Here is a 27,279-nt window from a genome sequence, read left to right as displayed (position 1 = left end):
GTGGAGCGGTGTTGCTTGGTGAGGCTTATCTTGAAGGTGCATGAGTCTATTCGACATAGTCATACAGTAACTGGAACGATGAGATCATCCGAGGCCAGTGCAGATAGTGTAAAAGCCTGAAGAGATTCCAAAAGATTGCGCGCGACTACGTAGAAACGAAAAATACCAAGAACGGCCAATACGGTCTCCTATCGAAGAAAAGGTATCAGGATCAACCGGGATCCGAAAGCGGGTGTATCAAACACGAAAGAGGCCTTTTGAGATGCTCGATGCCGATGCAAAATCCTCCAGATAACACGCTGCACGCGCGCAGTGATTTCAACATCCCCAAGCGTGTTCCCAAAGTGATTCAACTCCTCAAGTCAGATCACCGTCTCCATCGTCATCAGTTACAACATTCGTGTCCTCTTCGTCACCCGAACAGTCGTCGTCGGTAGTAATCCACGATTCATCGTCGCTATCTTTCTCCTCTTCGCATTCGTAGTCGGCATCCCTTTCTCGCGCCTCTGCAATCCGAGTTTCGCAATCCAAACCGTCTGGGTCAACTGGAAATGCCCCTGGTATGTGAATAACATCAGAATCTTCGTAGTGTCCATCCTCCGATGTGGCATATGTCGCGGGGGTAATGCTATCGAGGAGAGTTTGGAAAGCAGCCTCTTCGACCTCCCGGGACATCTTACCCCTCGGCAGATACTTGTTGCAGCGCCTATCTTCGAAGTGGTACCAGTAGTCTTCCAGTGAGTCCTCGTCCATTGGAAGACCTTCTATACATGCTTTTTCCAGAGTTTGCATAGTCTGCAAATCGCCATAACTGGCCACGAAATGTATGATCGAGTGATGTGAATTCGTCCAACCGTTGAGCCGAGCGCCATGCTGTATGAGTATCTCGAGTGCGGCGTGGTTGTTATACTGCGCAGCGCATATGACTGCAGTCTTGCCGAGAGGATTTCGGGCCTCGATGTTGGCGCCTGCGGACAGCAGATGCTCCAGAACTTCGGGTGCAGAAGTAGAAGCCGCAATTGTGAGAGCGGGATGCCCACTCGGAGCTCCATCCACATCAGCTCCAGCTTTTAGTAAGATGTCCGTTATCGAGACCCGTGGACTAGACACTGCTAGTCCGAGGGCCGTGAATGTGTGTTGAATGACCTGGTTAACGTCTGCGCCGGCTTCCAATATCTTGATGCAAATAGAACGCGAACTAAACTTTGATCTGACGGCATTCCACAAGGGAGTCTTATGATCTTTTGAGACGGCGTGTAGATCCGCGCCAGCTGCTACCAACAAATCAATCGCCTCGGCGTTTCCCAGAATAACAGCCCAGTGTAGCGGGGTCTTGCCCAAAGAGTCTCGAGCTAGCGCAGCGCTTGGCTGAATTCGAAGAAGGTCATTCAAGCTGACGATACTTTCTTTCAGTATCAATCTTGTAGCGGGAGCAAGATCGAGAGTATCTCTAGCATCCACGACATCAGGTCGATTTCGGAAATGTTCGCACAATTGGCCCTTCAGATTTTGTGCGCTGAAGATTTGAGCAGGGGTACTAAGTCTATAAGCTTTTGTAGTCAATTGGTCTCACAAGACTGACAGGCCATCAACAGGCGACGGATAGTTAATGTCCGCTCCCTGGTCCAGCAGCATGGCGTATGTAGGCTCTCCCACTGTACAGTCAATAGCAAGCTTCCGAAATTAGCCCACAATGCGACAAACGCTAATCAAATACTTACAGTGAGAAGAGAGATAGGCTCGCGCTCGAGCTCGCTCAAAAACAGATCGATGCCCCTTATCCTATGTTGCTCCATGACATGCTGAACCTCAGTGGTCGTACCATAAAACAGGGCATCTGTCAAATCCGTATACACGTTGTCGTCTGTAAAGATTCGCGGTATATTAAGACTCCAGGTGCCCCCTACGCCACTCAGTGACTGCCAAGATGCAGCGATTTCGATTCCTATCGGCAGTAGCCAAGTAGGGAAAAAGTATCGAAAATGCAATGCTCCTGTCCCATTAGACTCTTGGAAGCAGTGGCCGTAGTTGCATGTCCGGCGGTTGAGTAAAGGTACCGAGGTGAATTTGAAGAATGCGGCACCTATCAGTCCCCGTAGCCATCTCGGGGTAGTACCCTGGCATGGTATATGGCAGTCGCAAGGACATGATGACCTGCAAATTCGACTCGTCGCAGTTTTTATGGTTTCGATCTTGACATAAGATGTGATCTCGATCTGCTGGTCGACCAGGGTATCATCAGTGGTTGATGAGATTGAGCTCATGCAAGCCGCTTTCTCCATGGCATAAGGCAGATCGATCGCATTTCCGTGTACCATTGATTCTGAACACATGTCTTCCCCGTGAACGATAGTGACATCTTGAATGACAGTGGAGAGTCTAGTCGTTGTTCTTCTAGACGCGCAATGTTAGCTAGCTAGCCTGTGAACAATGCCTGGTTTAGCTCTCGCGATCCTGACATGCAACGTCAACGACGCGTCTCAACTCACAAATTTGTCGCACTCATTGCCAGTACAAAGCTGAGTTTCAACGAAGCTAGCTCCTGCTGGAACGAGTCGATCTGACCTTGCGCTTGACCTCTCCCCAATACTTCCATCCACTTCACACGCCTCTTCAACTCAGTGACCTTATGATCGCCGATCGCTCCTTCTCGCTCACGCAGGACATTTCTCCGTAAGTGTTTCGTGAAGGCGTCGATACGACCCATGGCCCGATCCGAAAGTCTATTGAATTCGATCTCATATTCTAACGGAAGCTGGTGCTGGGTTTCCTCAAATGCCGTCTTCACCAAAGCAATGACAGCCTTGAAGTCGGTAACTTCGTTGATCGCTCCAAGAACGTGAAGTGGAATGCCGCGGAGGCCCAACACTCGTTCGAGGAGGGAGGCGGCATGGCTCGCTGCGCTGATGAGGGTGATGATGCTGGCCACTAGGCCTATGGCTTCCATTGTGAGTTTTTGAATGCAGAATATCAATCTAGCGCTTTCGTGTCATCTCAGTGAACTCGATAGAAGCGATATAGCGAGATATGAAGAGATCATGATGGAGGCGCAGTGCTGTGTTAATGTTATTTGTACGACACCAAGTGCGTGCAGGAGGTATACACAGCCCACCTGCTGTCATACCAATCCTGCGAGGGGTTGCAACGCCGCGCGCCTACAGTCTGGCATTGGATCAATATGCGCGCGGGCGGGTCATGCATCTAGCCATTCATACTCAGCCTTGTGTAGTGTAATACGGACGCACTGAGTATACGGTGGGACGGGAATTTGCCAGTTGTTGCGTGAAGGACAGCGGAAGCCAAGATGAGACGGTGTTGTTGATCAGATCTCCGAGAGCCGTGATTTCCCCGCCATCACGTGCGCAGATTCTTGGCGTGTCGAGCACGCAATTCGCGCTAGGGCCAAATTCTCGTCGCGTCAAGGCGACATTCCGCGCATTTGCAATCTATCGCCCGAAAGACGTGCTAGAGCATCTCGACAGAGCCAATCATGGTGTCTGTGAAGGATTGCGTCTTGCTCGGTCGGTCTTCTGCCGATGTCGCTACTGGACGACGGCACTTTTTGGCTGCTACGAGGCGGCAAACCCACGACACGGATATACTCCCACGGTGAAGCATCCGGAGAGTCGTAGCACCCCCCCCCCTCTCTCATATACCCCAAAGAGAGACTCTCACTGCCTTCCCTGAAAGGCTGAGTTGCTGAGGCGCATACTTGTATTCAAGATGCATTTCCAACAGACTGAGTCCGCCGGCCCTGGGGCTGAGCAGAACGCACCCAAGGACTTCTCCAAGAAGTCTTCCAGTCTACCGTTTGGTCAGGACCTCTCCTACCAATCTATCGGTGGCCCCACCTACCTCACGGCCCAAACTCTCGTCCAACAGGTCGCATACGCCCTCTCGGATAAGATCTTCGCATACTCGGCTGAGTCGTTCGACTTGGACGTCGCAGTCAAGTACTGGCAAGAACAGGGCGAGAAGAATGCTTTCGGATACCAGACTGGTGTCTCCTCTCTGGAGACGAGGACTGGTGCTGGTGCCATCGCATTGGGATACATGTTCTCCAAGGACTATGACTTGAAGAAGCGCCATATTCCCCAGTCCATCGTCGCCTCCTCTTCTACCCTGAACTACCTACGCGCCTCGCTCGACCAGCTATCCGCCCTCTACTCGGTCGCGAACCCTTTGACCGCCCACATCGCCGCAGTCGACTACTCCGCCAACTCCAGCGCTGGCCTTGTCACCGACTATGTCTCGTCCCTCACACTCGCCGAAGACCTGGGCCTTGGTCTCGTCTGCAGCCCGTCTGTCTTCGAGGCCCAGCACATGTCCCTCTTCGCTACCCTCCTCTCGAGCGTTCTCCCCACGATCCACACATACGATGGCATTAGCGTTGGAAGGGAAACAGCCAGGCTGGTTGATACTCTCGACCAGACTAGGCTGCACAATAGCTACGAGGCGGTGCTCAAGGCCGTCTCGGAGGTCGACAAGAAGCACTCTGACACTGCTGGACGCGTTCTGCGCCTGCTCCAGGCCTTCAACGATGAGCTTGGCGAGGACTACAAGCTCTTTGACTACTACGGCCATGAGGCGCCAGAGAGCGTGCTTGTTGTCTTTGGTACCGTGGAGGCTTCCTTGACCGCTCAGGTCGCCAACGCCTTGTCCAAGGATGGCGACAAGGTTGGTGTCGTCAACGTCCGTGTCTACCGTCCGTTCGTTGAGGAGGCTTTCCTTGAGGTACTCCCCAAGAGCACTCGTCGCATTGCTGTTCTTGGTCAGGTCAAGGACGAGGCTGCCGTGCTCGACCCCGCAGAGTACTCCAGGCTCTACTCGGACGTCTTGGCGTCAATTCAATTCGCCTACGACAGGGACGTTGAGGTCACCGATGTCAAGTACTCGCGCGAGCAGGTCTGGACACCCAGCAACTTCCTCGATGCTTTCCGCCAGATCCACGCCGAGAAGGAGGGTGCCGAGGTTCGCTCATACGTCGACATCTTGAACACTGCCGACGTCAAGCAGTACAGCTTCTGGAACCTCGACGAATCATCTGCCGCCAATGCCCCAGTTGTAGTTGGCAAGCTTCTCTCGAGTGACTCTTCCAAGAACGTCTTCGTTCGCAGCGGCCACGACAATCTCGTGCAGGGCGGTGTTACTCGCACCGACATCCGTAATGCCGACTACACCATCGAAGCGCCTTATGCTGTTGAGCAAGCCGATGTCGCTTTCGTCGGCGACATTGCTATCCTGAAGGAGTTTGACGTCCTGAACAGCGTCAAGCCTGACAGCTCCATCATCGTCAAGCTGCCCGGCGTGAAGAACGAGGACATTGAGAAGAAGCTCTCGCCTGCTTTCCGCAAGGCCCTCGTGGACAAGGACATTCAGCTCTTCGTCCTCGACCCTGCTTCATCTGAGGCTGTCGCTGAAGATGAATCTCTAGAGTCTTACCTCACCCAGCTCGCCTTCTTGAAGGTTGCTCGTGAGGACTTGCTCTCCTCTGGCCTGAGCAAGCTTGCTGCTATCAACGGTAGCTCAGAAGTCTTCGAAAAGCTCACCCAGCAGCTCGAAAGCGCTCTTCGTGAAGTCGAAGTCCCCGCTGCTTGGGGCACTGTTGAGGAAGATGTTGAGCCCATTCGCCTCCCCTCAGACATCAACGTCAACAGCTTCGCTCCTTTCGACCGCATTGAGACCGAGCCACCGACGCTGCTCAAGGACTGGCAAGTCGCAGCCAAGGGCTTTGCCTTTAAGGAGGCCTTCGGCACTGCGAACCAAGTTCGTCCCGATCTTGGCTTCAAGACCAGTATTGTTCACGTCAAGGAGCGTCGCCGCCTTACACCGCAGAACTACGACCGTAACATCTTCCACATCGAGTTCGATCTCGGTGACTCTGGCGTTACTTACGCCATTGGCGAGGCTCTCGGCATCCACGCAGAGAACGACGAGGCGCAAGTTGAAGAGTTCATCAAGTGGTATGGTCTCAACCCCAATGAGATCGTTGAGGTCCCGTCTCGTGACGACCCCAACGTTCTGGTCAACCGCACCGTCTACCAGTCTCTCATGCAAAACGTCGACATCTTCGGTCGCCCACCAAAGCGCTTCTACGAGTCGCTTGCTGAGTTCGCTGATGACGAGCGTGAGAAGCGCGAGCTTCTGCAGCTTCTGAGTGCTGAGGGTGCCACTGAGTTCAAGCGCCGTGCTGAGGTTGACACTGTCACCTACGCCGACATCCTCCTTGAGTTCCCGTCTGCACACCCAAGCTTCCACGACATAGTTCGTATCGTCAACCCAATGAAGCGCCGCGAATACTCCATCGCCTCCGCACAGCACGTAACACCCAACTCCGTTTCTCTGCTCATCGTCACTGTCAACTGGGTCGACCCCAAGGGCCGTGACCGTTTCGGTCAGGCAACTCGCTACCTCAACAGCCTGAAGGTTGGCGCGCCTGTCACCGTTTCCGTCAAGCCATCTGTCATGAAGCTTCCTACCAAGACCACCGCGCCCATCATCATGGCTGGTCTCGGAACTGGTCTCGCGCCTTTCCGTGCCTTTGTCCAGGAGCGCGCCTACCAGAAGCAGCAGGGTCACGAGATTGGTGAAGTCCTACTTTACATGGGCGCTCGTCACCAGCGTGAAGAGTACCTCTACGGCGAGGAATGGGAGGCATATCAAGACGCCGGTATCATCACCCTCCTCGGCCGCGCCTTCTCCCGTGACCAGCCTCAGAAGATCTACATCCAGGACCGCATGAGGGAGTCCCTGAAGGACATCCGCAGGTCGTACCTCGAGAAGGAGGGTAGCTTCTACCTCTGTGGACCGACATGGCCTGTACCTGATGTCACCGAGGTGCTTCAGGAGGCTGTCGAAGTCGAGCACAAGGTTAAGAATGTTGGCGCAAAGAAGATTGATGGACGCAAGGAGATTGACAAGCTGAAGGATGATGGCCGTTACGTACTTGAGGTCTACTAGGCGACCGGCTGATACGAGATAGTTCCATGAGATAGATCCTTGATATTCCATTATTATTCCAGGGCCTAGTGCCGATTACCGGAAACTCTCTCGCGATACATCAAACACTATTCGTGACATTTCGAGTGCTTCACGGCCTCGTCGTCAGCTGAAATAGGGAAATTAATTAGTGTTCACTGACCATGCAGCTCCAATAATTCACCCAAGGGAAGTCAAAACCGTTGCCAAAAGTACCTTCGCCAAACTCTACTTCTTCGACATGCTCGCCAGGCTCGCCTGCTTGGCACGAAGGTGTGCAAGTTTGAGCTCCGCCTCAGCGACGGCCACCGCCGCCTTGATACTCTCCTGGTCTTCGGCCGTGGCTCCTTCGTGACCGAAAACTCCTGGATCACCGAAGTTGTCGACCTGCTCGCCGTCAAGGCCGGGCGACTCTCGCTTGATCGTGGAGGTGTCGCGACCTGCGCGCGCAGGATTTGGGTTACCGGGCGGATGGGCCATCGGCGGTGGTTGGCGAGAGAAAGGCGGGAAGGGAGATGGATGAGATGGTTGGCGGCCTTGATTGGGAAACGGGGGCTGGCCGTACGGTGGATAAGCGTAGCCTGGATAACCACCATATCCACCGAACCCACTACCCGGCGGAGGCATCATCATCGGACGACCCCAATGGTCAACGGGCGGCTGCCCGTAGTAACCACCATACATACCAGGGGGCGGCGGAGGTTGAGGGGGTGGCGGCGACTCCTCCTTGACGGCTTCTTTCTTGGGTGTCTTGTGCTTCTTACCGCGAGGCGTCGACGAAGGGGACTGGTGGTGACCACCCATCACCCGGTGACCCTCTGAAGCACCTCCACCGAACTTCTGCTTCACGTCCTCATCCGACTCCGAATCAGACCCCCCAGAACTGTCCTGACCGCCATCACCCCCCTCCTCCCCATCATCCTCCTCCTCACTAACCTTCATAATCCTATCCACATCCTCTTCAGTCTGGATCTCCTTAGCCTTAACAAGCAAATGCTTATACCAGACCCCAAACGCATACTCGACCTTCCAGTCTTTAACCAACATATCCTCCATAACATCAAAGTCCGTGCTGCAGAGCTGTGGCTTGCGGTTTCCCGTGTTCTTGACCCGGTAGCGGACCACTTCGTTCATGGTGGCCGCAAGCCACTTTCGGTTCTTGGTGAGCTTGGCGACCATGAGGATGGATTTGAGGACCAAGGGGAGCCATTTCATGGGGTCGTTTTCGTGGGCGCGGTTGTAGTTTCGTTTTGTGCCGTTTTTGTACTGTGGGGTGTTGGTGGAAGGGAAGTAGGAGGGTGGTGGGTGGGTACTTACTAGGGGGCGGTGGCATTTGGGGATGTGGGTTTTGACCCAGTTCTTGCCCCAGAAGCTTTCGATGCTTTTGATCACGGCTTTTTTGGCGACCAGGTCGTTTTTCAGGATGGGTCGCGGTCTAGTGGGTAGTGGACTGGGTTTCTCGGCAACCTCTGGGGCAGGCTTCTTTGGCGACGGCTTGCTGGGCTTGCGCGCTGACGAGCGGAGGTTGTGGCGCTGACGTGTGGAGGCGATGGGTTCATCGTCTTCTGATGAGGAGGGGATCGTTTGGACTTTGGTAGGCTGGCGCTTCACGGGCGTTACCTCTTGGACGTCGTCGTCTGAGATGAATATGCTCTCCTGGGCTGTTGAGCCGTTTTCAGCGTCTTCGCTCGCCTGTTTGGTTGGTCAGCGCTGTAGACATAGAAGCTATCGCAGGAGCATTCGCGACAACCTTCTCATACAAACGAGCTGCTAATATGGAAGCCCGAAGGTCGTCGCGGTGGGTTTGTCGTAACCCCTGGCGCAGTGACGGGTTACTTACCGGGCGTAAGGGAACAACAGATTCTGACTTCACGCGCGCCTCGACGACTCGGGGCGCCGGCGGTGGCGAGTCATCTTCAAGGCCCCATTCCGGACTCGACATTCGCTCGAGCGATTCTGGAGAGTAAGAGTGATCCATGTTGACAACCGGGCGAGTCATGGAGCGGAGGGATCAGGAGTCGATGGTAGAGGTATATACTCGAATTGTTTGATGATAAGCTGCAAATGTAATGAGACGGAAGCCTTCGTGATCGCCTCGAGCTGGCTGTTGCTGTGCAGGATAGGTGGTCTGTCACTGACGAAGCTTGGTTATATATACTCACTCGATAACAAAGACGCACGGTCGACCGAAACCCACTAGCGCCCATGTGACATCGATTTGTGTGGGGTATATTTGGAGCTGGACGGTGGTAATAGAGGGACAGACGTCGCTTAGAACCGACGGTGAGAGAGTAGACGCAGCGACTGCCTGGTGGAGCACGCTGGCTAACCACTGCTCAGGGCTGAAGTAAGGAAGTGTAGATGTTGTCTCTGCGAGGCGACAGTGTCTTCTAGACAGCGAGACTTTGTCTTATAAAGAGGCGAGCATAAGCGGCCCTAGTGCAGCTCTTGTTTGACAATCGCGGTGTACTACAGGGTTATTATTGTTAATGTCTGGGGGATAGCGAAAAGTTATACGCTTGCTATCTTCTCCTCAATTCTATAATAATATCACTGTCGACAAATAGTAGCTACAAGTTTATAGTCTAGCAAAGCCTTGGTTAATAAGTCTACATAGTTAACACGCCTAAAGATAATTCTATAGCGATGGTATCTTTGCTTAGCGTATTAGTGGTACAATACCTACAAAATCCTCTTTGAAACGACGAGATATAGATCTGCAGAAATGCAGTCAACTAGATAGTCGAGCTGTATTGCCAAGAAGAAGATATAATCTTCTTTGCATAAGAATTGCGAAGAAGTATGTTATGCTGCTGAAGCCTTTGAGCAAGGAATAAACAAGAACAACATTTCTATTTGGAGAATGTTAGCAGCAACACGAGATAGCTGGCGAGATCAATCAGCATGACACTATCCAGTTGCTACTATATAAAGTCTACAACCGACTTTGAATCTTCTCCAGCGTATCGCCCAAAGCGTACTCGCTCGCCACAGTCTTGCTCCTGACCTTTTCTCCATCCTCCTTGGTCACGTAGCGCGCCTCCACAGCCGGGTTGTAGGAGAATTGACTCGCTTTCTTGACTTCCTCATCACTCATCTTCGCATTCTTCTTGCCATCGGCACGTTTGTAGACGTTGATGACAACGGCTCCACCCAAGCCAAGGTTGTGCTGCAGCGCAGCGTCGGCCCCTTCAGCAAGTCGGTTGTTGGCCCAGCCACGAAGCTGCCATGTCAATTCCGCACATTGAGCTAGTCCAGTTGCGCCGAGAGGATGCCCTTTGCTGATGAGCCCGCCTGACGGATTGACGATCGGACCTTTGCCGCCGTATGTGATGTCGCCACTGCGCACCATTATGTGTGCTTTTCCGGGCTCGCTGAAGCCCAAGCCTTCCAGTAGAATGAGTTCATTGGCTGAGAAACAGTCATGTAACTCTGCGACTTTGATGTCTTTTGCGTTGACGCCAGCCTCTTTCAGAGCTGCTTGCGCCGCGCGCTTGGTCATGTCGTAACCAACGAGATCCATCGATGACTTGGAGTAGAGCTGCGGTGAATCTGTCATCAACGACTGGCCTGCGATGAGGATAGCTTGACTCTTCAGGTGTGGCCTGGCGTCCAAGAATTTCTGGCTCACAATAACCGCTGCACCTGCGCCATCGCTTGTCGGGCTGCATTGGAGTTTGGTCAACGGGAAGTGAATCATAGGAGCCTTCTCGATCTGTTCGAGTGTATACACATCCCTGAACTGCGCGTATGGGTTCTTTTGGCTGTGTTCGTGGCTGATTCTTGCAATCTCAGCGAAGTCACGCGCCTCAGCGCCATACTTTTCCATGTACTCAAGACCGGCATTGGCGAAGTATTGAGCATTGGGCGGAGAGTTACTGATACCGCGAGTATCGGCCATCATACGCATGGACAGCCCCATTGGAGACGGTCGATCGCTCCATGCAGATTTGATGGATCCTGGTTGCATCTGTTCGAAACCGATGACCATCGCGCAGTCAACTGCTCCATTCTTGATGAGGGTTCGCGCCAGATGCAGTCCGGTCGACCCAGTGGCGCATGCATTGTTTGTATTGTAGATAGGGATACTGGTGGCTGTCAGTGCCTCAAATCTGCCGATCATGGCTGCTAACTTCCTTACCCTGTCATGCCAAACTGATAAAAGATTCTTTGGCCACTCGTAGTATCACCGTAACAATAACACGCAACACCAGTCTCAACCTCATCGTAGTTGATCTGCGCATCCAGCATCGCTTTCACACCCGCCTCATAGCCCATCTCCGGATATGCGCGGGTTTGTCGAGGCTTGATGAACTTGGTAAGCCCGACACCAAGGACATATGCTGGAACCTCATTTTTCGCCATTGTGATGTGATGAAAGCGATGAGCTCCGTGCGAAAATGATCAAATTGTAATGGTAGATTCGATTTGACTGCTGGTACGACTGTTGGTATGCCTAGATATGGTATATGGCATTTAGCTGCCGGGAGGCGACACCCCTGGGCCGAGGTTCGACTACCCCACCTGTACACCTCCGCAGCATCAGCACGTTCGACTCGTTCCTTACTCAGCGAACACACTCACCGACCTAGTTTGGAGACAGTTCAACGAACTTTCGAAGACATCGATGCACTAGTCTATGCTTGACAGGTCCACGTCCTCAACTGCTGCGCCGTGCCTCTGCGGTCGGCAATCGGCATACCGCTAGCACGGTAACTGCTTGGGTGCATCCAACCTTACAACTTCATCTCGTCGCTCACGACTGAGCATCGAGCAGCCATCATACTATCGTCATCCGGATACGACGTCGTACTTATTCCACGAAAAGATCGCAGGTCGCGTTGTCGCGAAGATGTCTAGGCGTGCACGCGCGAAAGTCCGTCGGCTTTGAGCGCGTCACCTTCTAAAAACCCCAATGTCGCATCAATGCAATTCTTTAAAAATGCCGTTCTGCCGTATTTTGATTGTTGCAGAACGACCGACGCCGAAGAATGACACGATCCATGGCTTTTCGCAATCGGCTTCGGGCCACACCGTGATCAAAGCAGCCTGACTCCTGCAGCCACCGGGTGCAACAGCCGAAGAGGCACACCCGACTCAACAGTCAAGCCCACGAACCGCGAGCGCAATCCATGGCAGATGGTGTTTTGCTTGGAGACCCACGCGCAATCTTGCAAAGGATAGCGGTTCCTGCCTTGGCATGGCGTTTCGAAACAGCTAAATCCACCTCAACGTCAGGTTCATGCCATGGAAACATGAAACATCCTCGTCGACGAATGAACGCAACCGTGTTACCGAACAGTGCGTCGGCATATTTCCGTCCAAGCTCCACCCAATCTACTTAGCACAGTGGTGCAAACGCCAGTTGACCGTTCTGACACCTGTAGCGCCACCTATGAACCATGTTCCTGGGCATCGGAGGTCCAGATTCCAGGTTGACAACGTGGTGAAGCTGCATCATGAGCTTGTTTGACGGGCGCTAGGTCGGAGAAGGATTTCATCCTTGGAAGTGGCAGATTGAGGGAAACATGGTCCACAATGGGTATTGTCTTCATATAAGGATGCATCTTGCGGCGACTTATTCGGTACACGCTCTTTCGCTTTTGTCCATTCTTTCGCTTTACTTGCTCGTTCTACGAACGTTGCTTTCCAGTCATTCTTTACAGCCTTGACGGCTTCACACTCTTTTTTTGCGGCAGTGCCACACCATTCTTTCCTCCACTTCAGTCATCACTCACAGCGTCACAATGGCACGCTCGTTCCTTCTTTCCACCGCCATTCTGGCTCTTGGCGCGTCGGCGCAAACATCTGGAAAGTTTACAGATGAAAAGACCGGCATCACCTTCCAGGGTTACCATCACTCTTCCGGCTACACGTTGGGTTATGCCCTACCTGAGAAGCCTACTACGGATGTCATCATTCAGCTTCAAGCACCCATCACCAACGATGGAGGTTGGGCTGGTTTCAGTCTGGGACAATCTATGACCGGTAACCTGCTGGTCGTTGCTTGGCCTCACGAGGACAAGGTCCTTGCATCATTCCGGGAGGCAACTGGCTACACCAACCCAGCTGTCAAGACCGGTGACTTCACCATGTCTCCTATCCCGGACGGTACTTTTGTCAACGACACCGCCTTCTCATACACATTCTTGTGCTCAAACTGCATAAGCGACGACCCATCCACTGGCCTTGTCATCTACGAGGACCCAAGCGTCAACGTTCAGGGTTGGGCTTACTCCGACAAGCCGCTCGCAGACTCCTCGGCTGCTGACGCGGTTCTCAACTACCACGACGCTGGTTTCGGAGCTTTCGGACTACCCATGAGCAACGCTACTAGCCCCGATTTCGAGAAGTGGGCTGCCCTCGCGGTAGCTGGCACCCCTAGCACCCCCAGCGCTGGTAACTCTACTACCCCAGGAGCTGGTGGCAACTCGACTGCCCCAGCTGGTGGAAACACCACAGCTACCATCGCAAACTCTACCTACGACTACATCGTTGCTGGAGGTGGCGCCGCCGGTATCATCGCAGCTGAGAGGTTTGCCGAGAGTGGCGCGTCTGTCCTCTTGATCGAGCGTGGTGGCCCATCGTACGCGTTCACTGGCAAGACTGAGGTCATGCCTTGGAACGACACTGTCTCCATGTACGATGTTCCTGGATACGGATACTACCTCAGCGATGTCGGTAGCCCTGCTTACTGCGCCGACACTGCGGATATGGCTGGCTGCCTGCTTGGCGGCAGCACCGCGATCAACGCCATGATGTACGTCAAGCCCCAGGAGCGCGACTTTGACGACAAGTGGCCCGCTGGCTGGAAGTGGACCGATGTCGCCAAGGCGGCTGACCGTCTGTACGAGCGTAACCCCGGTCAAACCTACGGATCCGAGGATGGTGTCCGCTACGATGATGGCGCCTACGACGTCCTCTCCAAGTTCTTCGAGGGCCAGGGCTGGACCGAGACCGACTTCGTCAAGGACCCCAACGCAAAGGTCGATGTCTACGGCCACCCCACATGGAACATCGCCAACGGTCTCCGTTCCGGTGTCGTCAGGACCTACCTCCCCCTCGCCCAGAAGCTCGACAACTTCGAGCTGATGATGAACACCAACGTCGTCCGCGCTGTCCGTGAGGGATCGGCGGTCTCTGGTATCGAGGTCGAGACTGCGGATGGCAAGCGCGTCATCTACAACGTCAACAAGGGAGGTAGCGTTATCCTCGCAGCCGGATCCATGTCTACTCCCCGTATTCTCTTCAACTCCGGAATCGGACCCGCGGATCAGCTCAAGACAGTTGCCAGCGGCAGCAGCAAGGTCACTCTTCCCGACGAGGCTGACTGGATCGACCTCCCGGTTGGTGCTGAGATCAAGGACCACCCCATCTTCACTGTCAAGTTCAACACCAGCGCACCGCTTGATGGAACCGACAAGGACGCTCTCATCACCCCCAACCAGACCACTATTGATCTGTTTGCCAAGGGCTCCGGTGAGCTCGCTCAGTCTGGTCAGCGTCTCAACTGGTGGTCATCCGTCAACACCACTGATGGTAGCGAGATCTTCTTCCAGGGTACTTGCAACTCGCCTTCCGACAACACCATCCAGATGAAGGTCTACATCACCCACGGTCTCCAGTCTGTCGGTAGCCTCGGTATCACTGCCGACGGTGCCACCTCCTTCATCACCGACCCCCACATGACTTCCGATGTCGACACTGAGGCCATTACCATGATGATGGACCGCTTGATCGCCATGACAAAGGGTGGCAACTCCACTTTGACTGTGCAAGCACCTGCCGGTGTCTCCAACGTCACTGGCGCGGACCTCATCAAGTCCTTCAAGACTGGTAGCCACTACGTCGGCACTGCCAAGATGGGAACCAAGGGAGATGCTGGTGTTGTTGTTGACACTGACACCAAGGTCTACGGCACCGACAACCTTTTCGTCGTCGATGCCTCCATCCACCCTGATCTTCCTACCGGTAACACCCAGGCTATCGTCATGGTTGCCGCCGAGGCCGCTGCTGAACGCATTCTAGCCCTTGGTGGTAGCCCTGCCAGCGGTACCACTCCTGCTACTCCTGAAGAGGTCAGCTCCGGCGTACCAGTTGCGACTGCCTCAGCACCCGCTGCTTCGTCCGCAGCGCCCACCAGTGCGGCGTCGTCTGCTGCCCCTACCGCCGCACCCGAGGAGTCAGCACCACCTGCTGAGTCTGAGGCCCCCATTGCATCTGCCTCTCCCAGCCCATCTTCGCCCGCTGAGTCTTCCACTCCCTCCGCGCCTGCTGAGTCCGCTCCGACCACCACACCCGCCCCCGCTGAGCCCGCTGAGCCCGCCCAGCCCAGCACAGCCGGAGCCTACGAACGCTGCGGCGGCATCGGTTTCACCGGTCCTACTACTTGCGCCAGCGGCTGGAAGTGCGTAAAGCAGAACGACTACTACTCCCAGTGCCTCCAGGGCTCGGCCTCCAAGCGCGGCCGCTCTGAGCCTGTGTCCCTTCGTCACGATGCCCCCACCAGGCGTGCGATGAACGGCCACAAGCCCGTCAGCCCTGTTGTTGTTAGGGAGCATGTCCATGCTCAGAAGCTTGGAAGGGCTACCTTCATTGACTCTTACCAGTCGTAGGATCTGGAAAGACGGAACGCTCTGAGTGAGAAGTGAGGAGGAAAAGTTTTCTTGTATATACATATTACATTCTGTTGGCTGCGCCTTTTGTATAGTTCAATCAAATCATCATGATGAAGTTCAGTGCTATATCTACATGTGATACGTTTTTCGTCGTCTGATCGCAAATCCAGCTCATAGTGCTCGGTGATTGAAAGCTAATCTTGCCGAATAATGTGCGAGAAGATATGTGAAGGTGCTCGCGCCAGTCCATGGTTTCTTGAAATGAGTAAGTAGCGACAAGATGTGCAACGTTGAGTGAAAAAGAAATGTCATGTGCACATCGCAAGGCATTTTGCATACAAAGGCTTCGTAATTGACAATAGTACATTGAGTGGGTATAGTGCCATGATCTAAAAGGCAAACTCATGCTGTAAAAAGCGGGAGGGGAAGAATTACAACACTATGTTGGAAGAAGAAATAGAAGCACATGCATCATTCGCACTCGTATGTCACGGCAAGCATGTTCAACATGCAATCCTCCCCAGAAGAAAAGACCTCTAGTCTTGCTCAACGGTGAGCTTGTGGGCGGTCTTCGTGCTCTCAGAGATAGCCTCGTTGTTGAGCTCAGCGAGCTGGTTCAGGGTCTCTTGCATAGCTGCCAACTGCTAGCGGCGGATTAGCGATCTGTACCTAAAGTGCGACAAACCAAGCAGAACAATCACATACAGGCATACAGGATAGGATGTCACTTACAGTTCCTACCACATCCTTGTGGTCACTGGCGCCGTTTGTTTTGGGAGCTTGGATACCCGGCGCCATGGCTTCGTCGTCTTCCTCATCCTCTTCTGCAAGAGTGTTGATGTTACGCTGCTCGCCGATGGTTGCAGCCGCACGAGCAATGCGATCGCCAGCAGCGATGATGGCTTCAAGGCGGTCGATCTTGTCGGTGAGGAAGGCGTTCTCCTTCTCCAGAGGTTCAACCCGTGCCAGGTGCTTGCGAACGACCTCGCCTTTCATGGTTTCGATGCGGTCTTCGGCGTCCTGGGCAGCTCTCATGGCTTCGTCACGTTGTCGCTCCACCTCACGAAGCTTTTCTTCGTAATCAGTTCCGTTCGATGTGGAGGCCTCCGGGATGTCAGTGATTGGGGCTTGCTGCGGTATGTCCTTGTCTGAGGTTGCTTGTGTGGCTGTCTCTTGCCTTACAGCTTCGAGTTCGCTGGCATGCCGAGAACGCTCTGCTTCCAGCTCAGCGGCAAGAGCAGCGTACTTCTCCTGCAGTTGCTGCAAAGCGTCGGAGGTGCTAGCCTCCATGCCAACCATCAATTCGCTGATAGCTTCCTCATGTGCCTGATCCATAGACGCCTTCTGCTCGGTAAGGTCAGAGTGCCGTTTCTGCATAGCCTCAAGCTGTTGTTTCAAGGCTTGCATGTCATTCGAATGACCTGCTTGGAATTCGTCTTTCAGTAGCTCAATTGCGTCACTCTGCTCTTGATCTGTCTTGGCAACCTTTTCTTGCAAAGCGTTGTAGTCGGATTGCAACTTCGATAGGGCCTGCTCATGGTCCTGCGTGAGAGAGTCCCTGAGCAATGTCATGGCATCCTGATGCTCCTTCTCCGCGGCAGTTTTCTCGGCGAGAAGATTCTCGTATTTCAGGGTCATCTCGTCGTTTCCGGTGGATTGCACTTGATCCCTCGTGGAGAGTCCAGACTTGAGCTCATCAATCTCAGCGCTCAGCTCTTTCTTAAGAGCAGCAAGCTCGTTGAGGGCGGACTGTTTGCCCGATAGCGCCGTAGACTTCTCCTGTTCCAGTCGATCGGCGTCGCTTTGCATGATCTCGAGTAGACTAGCGTACTTTTGCTCAATCTCAGCCTGTTGAGTTTCGAGTGCCTTTGCGTGTGCTTCCTCGGTCACCAGCTGCCGGGTGAGCACGTCTGCGTGGCTCTTTTCGAGCTGTGAAAGTCGCTTGGAAAGGTCGTCACGCTGGCTCTGGAGAGCATCGATCTCAGCCTTATGGTTAGCCTCGATACTGCTGATTTCTTCCATGGCAGCATCTTGCTTCTTTTGCAAAGCGCTTAAAGCTTCGGACGTGCTCTTTGCGTTGTCCTGAGCTTGGTCGTACTTGGCTTGGAGCTCGCTCAGAAGCTCCTTAGACGCGCCCTCTACTTGTTCCTTCAGGTGCATGATAGCTTGGTTATGCTCATCATCAGCTGCAGACTTCTCTTCCAACAGTACGTCGTACTTGGATTGAAGCTCGCCTAGGATCGACTTGGTGGTGCTTTCCGACTCAGATTTCAAAGCCTCAATTGTTTGAGTAAAGGTTGCTTCGGTTGCGTTCTTTTCTTCGAGCAGTGCGTCGTATTTGGCCTGAAGCTCGTCCATGAGCTGCCTTGATGTTATCTCGGAGTCCTGCTTCAGTGCCTTGATCGCACGTTCGTGTTCCTCGTCAGATGCAGTCTTCTCGCGCAGCAGACTGTCGTATTTGGATTGGACTTCTTCGATTAGTTCCTTCGAAGAAGCATAGGCATCGGCGTTCTGCTTCTGAGTCTCCAGCACACGATGGTGTTCCTGCTCTGCAGCCTTCTTCTCATCCAGCAAGGCATCATACTTCGCTTGCAGTTCAGCGAGCAGATGCTTGGACTGGCTTTCAGAGTCCTGCTTCAGCGCTTCAATCGCTCGGCTATGAGCGTCTTCAGCAGAGGTCTTGTCTTCCAGAAGGGAGTCATGACGGGCTTGCAAATCTGCGATGATCGACTGAGTCATCCCATGCGCTTCCTCTATGGCGGCTTTCTCCTCCTTCAGACGGTCTAATTGAGACTGGACGTCTTTGACAGTGGTAGCTTCCTGAGTGAGGGCATCGACGCGGGCTTGAAGATCGGCGACTAGAGACTGCGAGATGCCGTGTGCCTCTGTGAGAGCCGCCTTCTCTTCTTCGAACTTCTTGAGCTTCATGAGCGCATCGTCTCGATTATCGGTCGCGCGAGCGGTACTCTCCTGGGCTTCTTCAGCCTGTTTCTTGACAGCTTCAAGCTCATTGGATCGCTCAGCAAGGATCTGCTCATGCTGTTCCAGTGTTTTGCTCTTCTCGGTCACGAGGGAGTCGTAGTCAGCTTGCAGGGTGTTGAGCCGCTTGGTTGCGTCTCCTTCAAGATCCGCCCGCAGCGACTCAATCTCGCGTTCATAGTCCTCCCCAATGACCCGAAGATCTTGCTTGTGTCTATCGTGCAGCGTATCAAGCTCTGCCTTGTGGGCTTCCACCTTCTTGTTCGCGTCGTTCAGTTCGGCTTGGACTTTAGCCATGTCGGAGGCGTGCTGAGACTCTTGCTGTTGCGAGGTTTTCTCGAGTGTCTCGATGGTGCTGCGGAGACTTGCGGCCTCGTCCTTGAGCTGTTCAAGCTCGGCGGCGTCAGTGGTAAGCTGCTCGTTCATGGCATCCAGTTGTCGCACAAGCTCCTCGTTCTCATCGGTCTTGACTTTGATCGCTGCCTCATGAGCCTCCTTCAGTTCTTGGATTTGCTTGTGCAGCTCATCAGCGACTCTGGCACCGTCAGTTGAACCTTGCTGCAGAGCCACGATCTGTTCCTGGAGACCATCGATAGACTTGAGATGGCCAGAAAGCTCATTCTCTCTCGCTTGCAGCTCTGCTCCAGAACTCTTCTGTAGCTCCTCGATCTTGGCCTGCATCTGTTCTGCATGGGCGTTGCGTTCGGTGTCCAGGTCAGCAGAGACCTGATCAGCCCGTTCTTGCAGCTTGGCAATATCGTCTTGAAGCTCCTTTTGCGCCTGAAAGTGAGATGCGATGGTCTCTTCTTTGAGGCGCAGTTCGTCAGTGTGTTTTTGATGTAGCGTCTGGATCTCGGACTGAAGTTGCTCCACGACAGCTGAAGACTCAGAGGACTTTGACTCAAGAGACCGTTGTGCTTCTTGGAGGGCATTGGTATGCCTCTCCTCCCGAGAGGCAACCTCTGTCACGTACTCATCGACAGTCTTGGTAAGCTCGATGATCTTAGCATCGCGCGATCGGAGATTGTCGGATTGGGTCTGCTCGAGCTCCGCAAATTTCGTTTCCAGGTTTTCCAGCGTCTTCTTGGCGATGTCCAGCTCTTGCGACAAGCTGTCACGCTCATCCCGAAGCGTGGAAATCTCCTTGTTGAGCCCTTCGATCTGCGCGGCTTGCTCGACGAGCTTCTTCTTCTCTTCGTCCCATTGCTGTCCCTGTTGTTCCAGCTCGGCGTTCAAATCGTCCAAGACCTGCTGCAGCTCGCTAGCCTTGGCTGCCTCGGTCGCCTCCCTCTCCTGAGCAAGCTTCTTCTCTTCCTCGAGCTGTTGGCTCTGCTCTTCCAACTGCTTGGTTTCTCTCGCAAACTTCTTTTCCATGTCCTCGACGAGGATCGTGTGGGCGCGGTGCTGTGAGGGCGAGGCATCTGAGCCGCCGGAGATGGCCTTGTCCTTCTCAACAATAGCGGCCTGAGCATCCGCCAGCTGTTTGCGCAGCTTGTCCTTCTCAGAATGCAGATTATCGACTTCGCGGGTGAGGTCGTCGCATTGCTCTTGAAGCTTGTCGCGTAGGTTGGTCTCCTTGAAGAAGTCTTGCATGATCTGAGCGCTCCGCCTTTTCATCTCCACATCCATCTCGGCACGTCCCGTCGGCGCAGTATCCGGACGCGGCGGCTCCTCGCCGAGTTTCGCCATGGAAGCCCTGATGGGCTCAAGAGCGCTCCTGCGTTTTTCGGTTTCGGCATCAGAGGCAGCTTTGTCCTTGAGGGGCGCACGGCGAGGGGTGACGACGACGGGGCTCTCTCTGTGATGAAGTTAGCAATTGTATTATCCCGGCGGCCCATGCTGACTCACGCTTCTTCGGCTGTGTCGTCTGTTTCCGGCGCTGGTGGTGGAGGGGCAGAGACGGACAGCTTCTTCGCAGGCCCAGCCGGCGCCTTCGCTGTTGCGCCTGCCGTCCGCGTTCCTGCCGCGGGTCGAGTAGCGGTCGGCCGTGTTGACGCAGCAAGGGAGGCGCGTGGAGCAGTGCGGGTCGTCGTTGCCTCTGCAGATGGGCGTGTGGTTACGGGACGCTTGGCGGCAGTCGTGGTCGTGGAGGAAGGCGCAATGGATTGCCTCGAAGTCGGCTTGGCAGGAGATGGCCTCGAAGTAGTTGATGACGTGACTGGCGTCCGGCGCACTGCTGTCCTCTTCTTCTCGTCGCCTGATGTGACGGACGACAGGTCTGGCTCGGCATCGGATGCGGTTCTCGACGATGAGATGGTCCTGCGCGCCGTCGTCCCTGCTGCCGGACGCGTAGGCGGCTTGTTCAGGCTGGATCCGACTGTGCTGGTGCGCGATGTCGCCGTGGTGGGGGCTTTTGACGCGCTCGCAGTGGTTCGCGCCGTGCTTGTTGATGCCGCTGCAGGACGGCGGGCGCTCGCAGCGGTGCCGCTGGCTGCAGTCGGGCGGCGGGAAGGGACGCCATCTTTCGAGGCTGGGGAAGGCGCATTGGCAGCCATCTTGCGGCGGACTGAGGATGTGGGCGTTGAGGGGGCGGGCAGTTTTTTGGGCTGCGGACTCCCGACTGGCACGCTTTCCGAGGAAGCTCTGTCGCGAGCCGGGGGTGGTGTCGCCATTTCGGTGCCGGATTCAGGGGCCTATGCTGATCAATGCACTCCCAATCGCGCTCTCAGCGGGGTGTGCAGCAAGTGCCGGCCTAATGGGATGGATCCAAACAGCAGAGGATGGTATCGCGTAGCTGTCGCTTCTCAGTCGCGACTTCCTCACGCGCTGGGCTAGCACATGTATGTGGGGAGTGCAAAAGCAGGGTCTCATAGCGCTCCAATCCATGCCCAGACGGCCAGCACAACACACCGAGCATCACCACCTAGTTTCACTCTCGCCGCCCATAATCACACTCCTGGCCACTGAAGAGAGCACACGTCAAATCTGTCACCTTGCATTGACTGTATCGAGTCTCGGCGTCAACGTGGGCCGAACCTGTGGCACCAATGCACCCCATCTCCAGGCTCCCATCCGTAGTGGCTTGCAGCTCCCCCACTTCGCATGCTATAGCCAGGAACAACGTAAGGCATCAACGCGCGACACAAGACATCCATGCTCTAGACTCCCTCGTACGTCATTGGCTCGCTGTGCGTCTGACAGAGAATGCGATCGACTCTACACCAGTACACAATGCCGTATTCCGCATTTATGATAGTCTAGGCATCAGCCTCAATTGTTTCCTCTTCTGCCTCGCATAGTCTAGTGCTTTGTCCAATCAAAACTACGACTAAGTTAGGGACTGATTCTGCGTAGTTGTAGAGGAGACTTAGGTGTGTGACTACGGTTTACGATGACACGTTAGACACCAGGCCATTCTGATGTTCGGACATATAAGGGTCTCTTGTTACTCTACATTGTACTGTTCGTCCTTGACACAGCTTCTCCATCATGGTCTACGACCCAAACTTGTACCGCGACAAACAGCGCTTTCTTGGCATTCTCGTCGCTGATCTTACACCTACCCAACTCGATAAAGTCCAGGAACTCTTCGGCATTGGCGCCAACTTCTGCTCTCCATATCCTGCAGAGCAGCTGTTCATCGAAGATAAACGCGACTTGTCAAACCTTTCCCATGCAGACTTGAGGAGACTCTTCCCCGAAGCGGAGCCCTTACTTGTTATCGACGCTCAAACGCCAATCGACGGCGGTGTCTGGTATCTTGACATTTTTGCTGAGCAATTCGACGTCGATGAGCGGTTAGCCGAGAACCTCAACACTCTTTACAAGATTCGCATCGATATCCGCGACGTTGTCATCACGCATGTGAATTACAATATTGCCAATACCGATATCCGAAATGATTTAGAAATGGTCGATGTGCCGTATCCTATACCGGAGGACTTTGTTCAGAACAAACTATTCTGCATGGGTTTCGATCATATCAAGCATCGTTACGCAAACCCGACTTGGGTCATAGCTACACCGGACGAGTTAGAAGAGAGTACAAATGGCAGAGACTTGGACAACTTCATCCCACGGCCGGAAATTGTCTATCGAATCAAAGAGAATATCGCGAGAGAGGCGGGCTTGAAGAGCGCATGGATGATCGCGAGCGATAGATCCGGGGAAGTGAAATTACCTGATGGCACCAAAATAGCATTGCCCCCAGGGAGCAAGGTAGTGCAGTCCACATACGATCCCGATGTAGCGATACCAGTGTATCAAAAGCCGGAAGGAAGCTTGTAGACGCGGCTTAACAGCAAGCAAAGTTCCTCATCAGTCCTGCTGCCAAAGATACCTTTGCTATGGATGGTTTTGAACATGTGACTCCTGCAAATGTTGTCACAGATCGGTCTTAATTTTCGTAATGCCCAGAGGCAGGATCTGACTGCTATCGAATGATTACTAGAATTGCGCAAAAGAGGCCGCGCAAGTACTCATCGACATCCATGGATGCGGTTTCAGCCTAACCCACAACGTACTAGACCGAAGGGTATCCACTCACCGCCGTTGAATTTAAGCCCCGCACGATCCCGTTCTCATGCCCGAACACGACCTCTACACATCGTCCTGAATAGTTCATCAGAATCGCCAGACATGACATCTTTCCGCTTCCTCGATCTGCCCCGCGAGATTCGCGACAAGATATATGGCATCCTGCTGTGCACATTCCCGCGTCCCGAGTCTATCACGCACGGCACAATGCTGTCTAAGAAAGACTTTAGTCCAAGTATCCTACGCGCTAACAAGCAAATCTACGACGAAAGTTACGACGCTATGATCAAGGGGAATCGGTTTCTGCTCGTGTCTTCGACTGGCGGTCTACATTTCGCCTACATGCTCAAGGCCAACTCCGTGCCAACGCTAGCTTTCGACTTGGACAATGGCACCAAGACGAAGAAAAAGAGCGGGAACAAAGTCATTAAGCCCATCACCCAACGTTTCCGGGGCTACGCCATGCATATCACCATAGGAAACAGCAACCCTCGATGGAGGAAGGAGTTGCCACCTTCAGAGCTGTTGGAGCCTTGCAACGTTATCATGCTGTTTCGAGACGTCAAGCTCCTCTGCGAGGCTATCAAAGGAGGTGATAATCGCTTGGAAGACTACAAAAGTCTCGTAACTTTGAGTTTCGAACTCGCACCGGTGCTCAAGCGTCCACCGTGCCAACTCGAAGGCCCAACAGCTTACTTCTCTACTACCAAGATCCAGGTAGAGCTATTAGAGCCTTTCCGCTAGAGCTTCCGCGATATGCCTTAGGTTATTAGTAGTACTATCGAGGAATCTCTTGCGAAGTTAGCTAAAGAAGACTTTACACGTAGCAAATTCTATAATCTTAACGCTATTATCTTATTATAGACTAAGAGAAAAGCTAAGAGAATACAGCTATTTAAACATAGCAATAGTAGCTACCTTAAACTTTAGACTAGAGTTAGAGATAAGATTAATAAAGCCTATAAATCTAATATATAGAAATGTCTAGTTAAAGAAGGTAGCCTCTTATTTATAGTAAAGGTTACCTAGCTCTACTACACTATAAATCTTAATATTATAGCTATTAGACTTAAATAGCTAGAAGAAGAAGACTAGAAGGTTCTGTCTAGTATCTTAAAGTTCTATAGAGAAGTAAAAAGTAGTACTAAGAAGAAATACTAGAGCCTTAAGTACTTATAGAAATCTTTACTAGCGTAGAAGATAAGAAGTATATCTTAGTATACTAAATTTCTGTAGCTCTAAAGAGAGTCTAGCTTAGTTCTCTTTACGCTTGCAACTATTAATATACTAGCTACTTATAATTCTAATAATACTATAATTCTTAAAGAATAGTGTAAGATTAAGGCTTAAAAGTATAGTGTAGATCTAATTAATAATAGCGTATTTAACACTATAATAAGTAGTTTAAATATATAATATTAGTATACGTAGTGTATATTCTCTAGAAGAGTAATTAGGTTAGTATAGATATTTAACGTTAAAGTAGAGAATAGTACCTAGGTAGCGCGCGTAGAGTCTTGCAAGTTAGACTTAAATTAGATATTTATATAAAACTATTTTTTTAAAAAACCTAGTAAGAAGTTACTATAAATATAGAGTATACCTTATCTATATTACTTTAAAGAAAAATCTTATATTACTAGAAGTTCTAAACTCTATAGTATCTTAGATATATTAGTACTTTATACCTAATTTTATAGACTTTTTTTAGTAAGAAAATATTAAAAAATACTTAGCTATAAGTCTTAGAATTACTAGTAGATTTTTATAAACTTAAAGTATATTACTATTAGTACTAAGGCTTCTAACTAATACTATACTTATTTAAAATAACTCTAAAAAGCTTAAATAGTTATTAAGAAGTATATAATATAGTAGTAATAGAAATACTATAATAGCTTTATAGTATATATTTTATAATAACTATAATATTATAACTACTTCTTTTTTACTTTAAATTTTAAAAGACTTATAGTAGTATATTATAGCTACTATTTAGTAAATAGTATCTTACTATATAAAATAAGCTATAATTACTATATTTTTATTATTTTAGCTTTTATTACTTTTATAAAGTATTTTAACTAAAGTATTTTTTTACTAAAGTATAGTATTTTAAAAAGCTAAAAAAAGCTATAAGTTTTATATTAATCTTACTTTATAAAGTTAGTTATAAAGATAAATAGTATAAGTAATTAGAGATATTTTAGTAAAATTATAAGTAAAGTACTTTTTTTATTACTTTAAAAGTAAGCTATATTTACTAAAAAGTTTATATATTTTACTAATAAGCTTCTTAAAAGTAAGACTAGTAGAAGAAATAATAGTAAGCTTTACGCTAGCTATATATATAATAAAGAAAATAAAAATAATAAAACTAGAAATATTAGAAATAAAAATAATAGAAATAGTAGTAATAATAATATTAATAAGCCTAGTGTATAGCTTTAAAGTACTAGTAAAAAAGCTTTTTAAAGTACTTATAATAGCTTCTAGTATAGTATAAATAAAAATTTTTTTTTTCTTCTCTATTTTTTTAAAGTCTTAAGCTTTTACTTATTAGAGTATATTACTATTCTATTATAACTCTATATTTTAAGTAATAATTAGTACTTTAATTTATACTTATAATTAGTAATAAAGTAATTAAATAAATCTTTTTTTTTTAGTATATAACTAGTGTAATTTAAACTTATACTCTTAGAACTTTATATTTTTAATATTAGTACTTTCTAATTCTAAATACTAACTTAACTCTATACTAAAGCTTTACTAAAGCTTTACTAACTTTAGCTAAATAGTAACTTAGTTAGAATAAAAGCTAACTAATATACTACTATAAAATAGTATATAAGCTAACTTATATATTTTATTAGTAAGTAAGTAGATATATTATCTAAGTATAATCTTATATATATTACGTTTATTTAGTAATAACGTAATATATTATATATATATTAATTAACTTAAGTAGTAAAGTTATAGAATCTTATATAGCTATAAATAAACTTTAGATAAGAAATACTTTATAAGCTATATAATAGAGATTTTAGAAAGCTATAAAGTATTAGTATAGAATAATTCTATAGTTATAGAAGTAGAAGACTAGTATAATTATAAAGCCTATTTATATATTATATATTATATTTTATAGTAGAAGTTAATAATAGACTACGCCTAGTAGAGTTCTTAGTTAGAAACCTAGAAATCTAGTCTAGTTTTAGCTAAGCTTAGTAAACTCTTCTAAAGTATATAGCTACTTAGAAAGTTTTTCTTTAACGCTATTAAATTTATTTAATACTTTTTAGTATCTACTTTTAAAGTTAGCTTTTTATAATTATATTTAATTAATACTTTAAGAAAGTTTATAAAAGCTCTCTTACTATAAATATATTTTTATATACTTTAGTAGAGAGCTTAGCTTAGTATACTATTACTTTAGTAAAGTAAAGCTATAGCTAAAACTAAATTACTTAGATACTTTAATTTATACTAGACTTAGAGATAGAAAATAAATATTTAATTATTTATAAGTTTCTATATAAACAAAAGACTTATAAATTAGTAAGAAAAGAGTTCTTTAAATATATTCTTAATATTCTAAAAAGATTATAAGCTTAAAAAAGTTACTATTCTATAAGTAGTATAGTATATACTATAGTACTCTAGATAGAGAAGGTCTTATAAGCAAAGCTATTACCTAGTAATAAGCTTATAAAAAGCTTATATACTTAAGAAATAATATATCTAATAATAAAAAATAAAGCTAAGATAACTATACTAATAAGATATCTACGTATAGCTATATTCTCTAGCTAACTTTAATAGTACTAAAATATAGAATATAAGATTAAAAATCTCTCTACTATAAGAATAATCTTTAGTAATATAATTTATAAGTATAATTTAGTATAAGATAGAAGCTAAGAAATCTACTTCTATATAGAAGAGAATAAAGTGCTACTTTAGTAGTTTAAAAAATAAAGTAAGAGCTTCTCTATAATTAAGATAAATAGAGTTCTAATATTATTTTAGAAGATAAAATAGCTAAAAGCTAGCTAGAGAAAAAGATCTACGCTCTAACTAAGCTTCTTAATAAGATTTTAATAGAAAATTAAAATCTAAGTATAAGAGAGCTAGCTTTTATAGTAATTATTAATACTAGTAATAATTAGGTTATTCTAGAAATACTAGTATATATATAGAAAGTTTTTAAGATCTATACTAG

General features: G+C 49.7%; 8 protein-coding genes across 8 annotated transcripts; 4 read left to right on the top strand and 4 right to left on the bottom strand.

The window, feature by feature from the left end:
• Positions 1–357: 357 nt before the first annotated feature.
• J4E78_010983 (uncharacterized protein) lies at positions 358–2,947 on the bottom strand (the record flags this gene model as incomplete). Its single annotated transcript, XM_049371557.1, has 4 exons — positions 358–1,393; positions 1,574–1,674; positions 1,722–1,782; positions 2,490–2,947. The coding sequence occupies 4 exons, from the start codon at positions 2,945–2,947 to the stop codon at positions 358–360; spliced, it is 1,656 nt and encodes a 551-aa protein (XP_049216732.1).
• A 776-nt stretch (positions 2,948–3,723) lies between these two features.
• Positions 3,724–6,960, top strand: J4E78_010982 (uncharacterized protein; the record flags this gene model as incomplete). The annotated part of the gene is made up of 1 exon (XM_049371556.1): positions 3,724–6,960. One exon carries the CDS (start codon positions 3,724–3,726, stop codon positions 6,958–6,960), a length of 3,237 nt encoding a protein of 1,078 aa, XP_049216731.1.
• Positions 6,961–7,206: 246 nt separating this feature from the next.
• J4E78_010981 (uncharacterized protein) lies at positions 7,207–8,956 on the bottom strand (the record flags this gene model as incomplete). The annotated part of the gene is made up of 3 exons (XM_049371555.1): positions 7,207–8,244; positions 8,296–8,670; positions 8,819–8,956. The coding sequence occupies 3 exons, from the start codon at positions 8,954–8,956 to the stop codon at positions 7,207–7,209; spliced, it is 1,551 nt and encodes a 516-aa protein (XP_049216730.1).
• Positions 8,957–9,913: 957 nt separating this feature from the next.
• Positions 9,914–11,343, bottom strand: J4E78_010980 (uncharacterized protein; the record flags this gene model as incomplete). Its single annotated transcript, XM_049371554.1, has 2 exons — positions 9,914–11,066; positions 11,120–11,343. 2 exons carry the CDS (start codon positions 11,341–11,343, stop codon positions 9,914–9,916), a joined length of 1,377 nt encoding a protein of 458 aa, XP_049216729.1.
• Positions 11,344–12,725: 1,382 nt separating this feature from the next.
• J4E78_010979 (uncharacterized protein) lies at positions 12,726–15,593 on the top strand (the record flags this gene model as incomplete). Its single annotated transcript, XM_049371553.1, has 1 exon — positions 12,726–15,593. The coding sequence occupies one exon, from the start codon at positions 12,726–12,728 to the stop codon at positions 15,591–15,593; it is 2,868 nt and encodes a 955-aa protein (XP_049216728.1).
• A 539-nt stretch (positions 15,594–16,132) lies between these two features.
• On the bottom strand, positions 16,133–21,070 carry J4E78_010978 (uncharacterized protein; the record flags this gene model as incomplete). Its single annotated transcript, XM_049371552.1, has 3 exons — positions 16,133–16,237; positions 16,329–20,373; positions 20,424–21,070. The coding sequence occupies 3 exons, from the start codon at positions 21,068–21,070 to the stop codon at positions 16,133–16,135; spliced, it is 4,797 nt and encodes a 1,598-aa protein (XP_049216727.1).
• Positions 21,071–22,004: 934 nt separating this feature from the next.
• Positions 22,005–22,802, top strand: J4E78_010977 (uncharacterized protein; the record flags this gene model as incomplete). Its single annotated transcript, XM_049371551.1, has 1 exon — positions 22,005–22,802. The coding sequence occupies one exon, from the start codon at positions 22,005–22,007 to the stop codon at positions 22,800–22,802; it is 798 nt and encodes a 265-aa protein (XP_049216726.1).
• A 351-nt stretch (positions 22,803–23,153) lies between these two features.
• Positions 23,154–23,795, top strand: J4E78_010976 (uncharacterized protein; the record flags this gene model as incomplete). The annotated part of the gene is made up of 1 exon (XM_049371550.1): positions 23,154–23,795. One exon carries the CDS (start codon positions 23,154–23,156, stop codon positions 23,793–23,795), a length of 642 nt encoding a protein of 213 aa, XP_049216725.1.
• Positions 23,796–27,279: the final 3,484 nt, after the last annotated feature.

The sequence above is a fragment of the Alternaria triticimaculans genome (assembly GCF_023758025.1).
Source record: "Alternaria triticimaculans strain BMP 0046 chromosome Unknown scaffold_46, whole genome shotgun sequence".
Taxonomy (NCBI): domain Eukaryota; kingdom Fungi; phylum Ascomycota; class Dothideomycetes; order Pleosporales; family Pleosporaceae; genus Alternaria; species Alternaria triticimaculans.
This window is presented reverse-complemented; position numbering and strand designations above follow the sequence as displayed.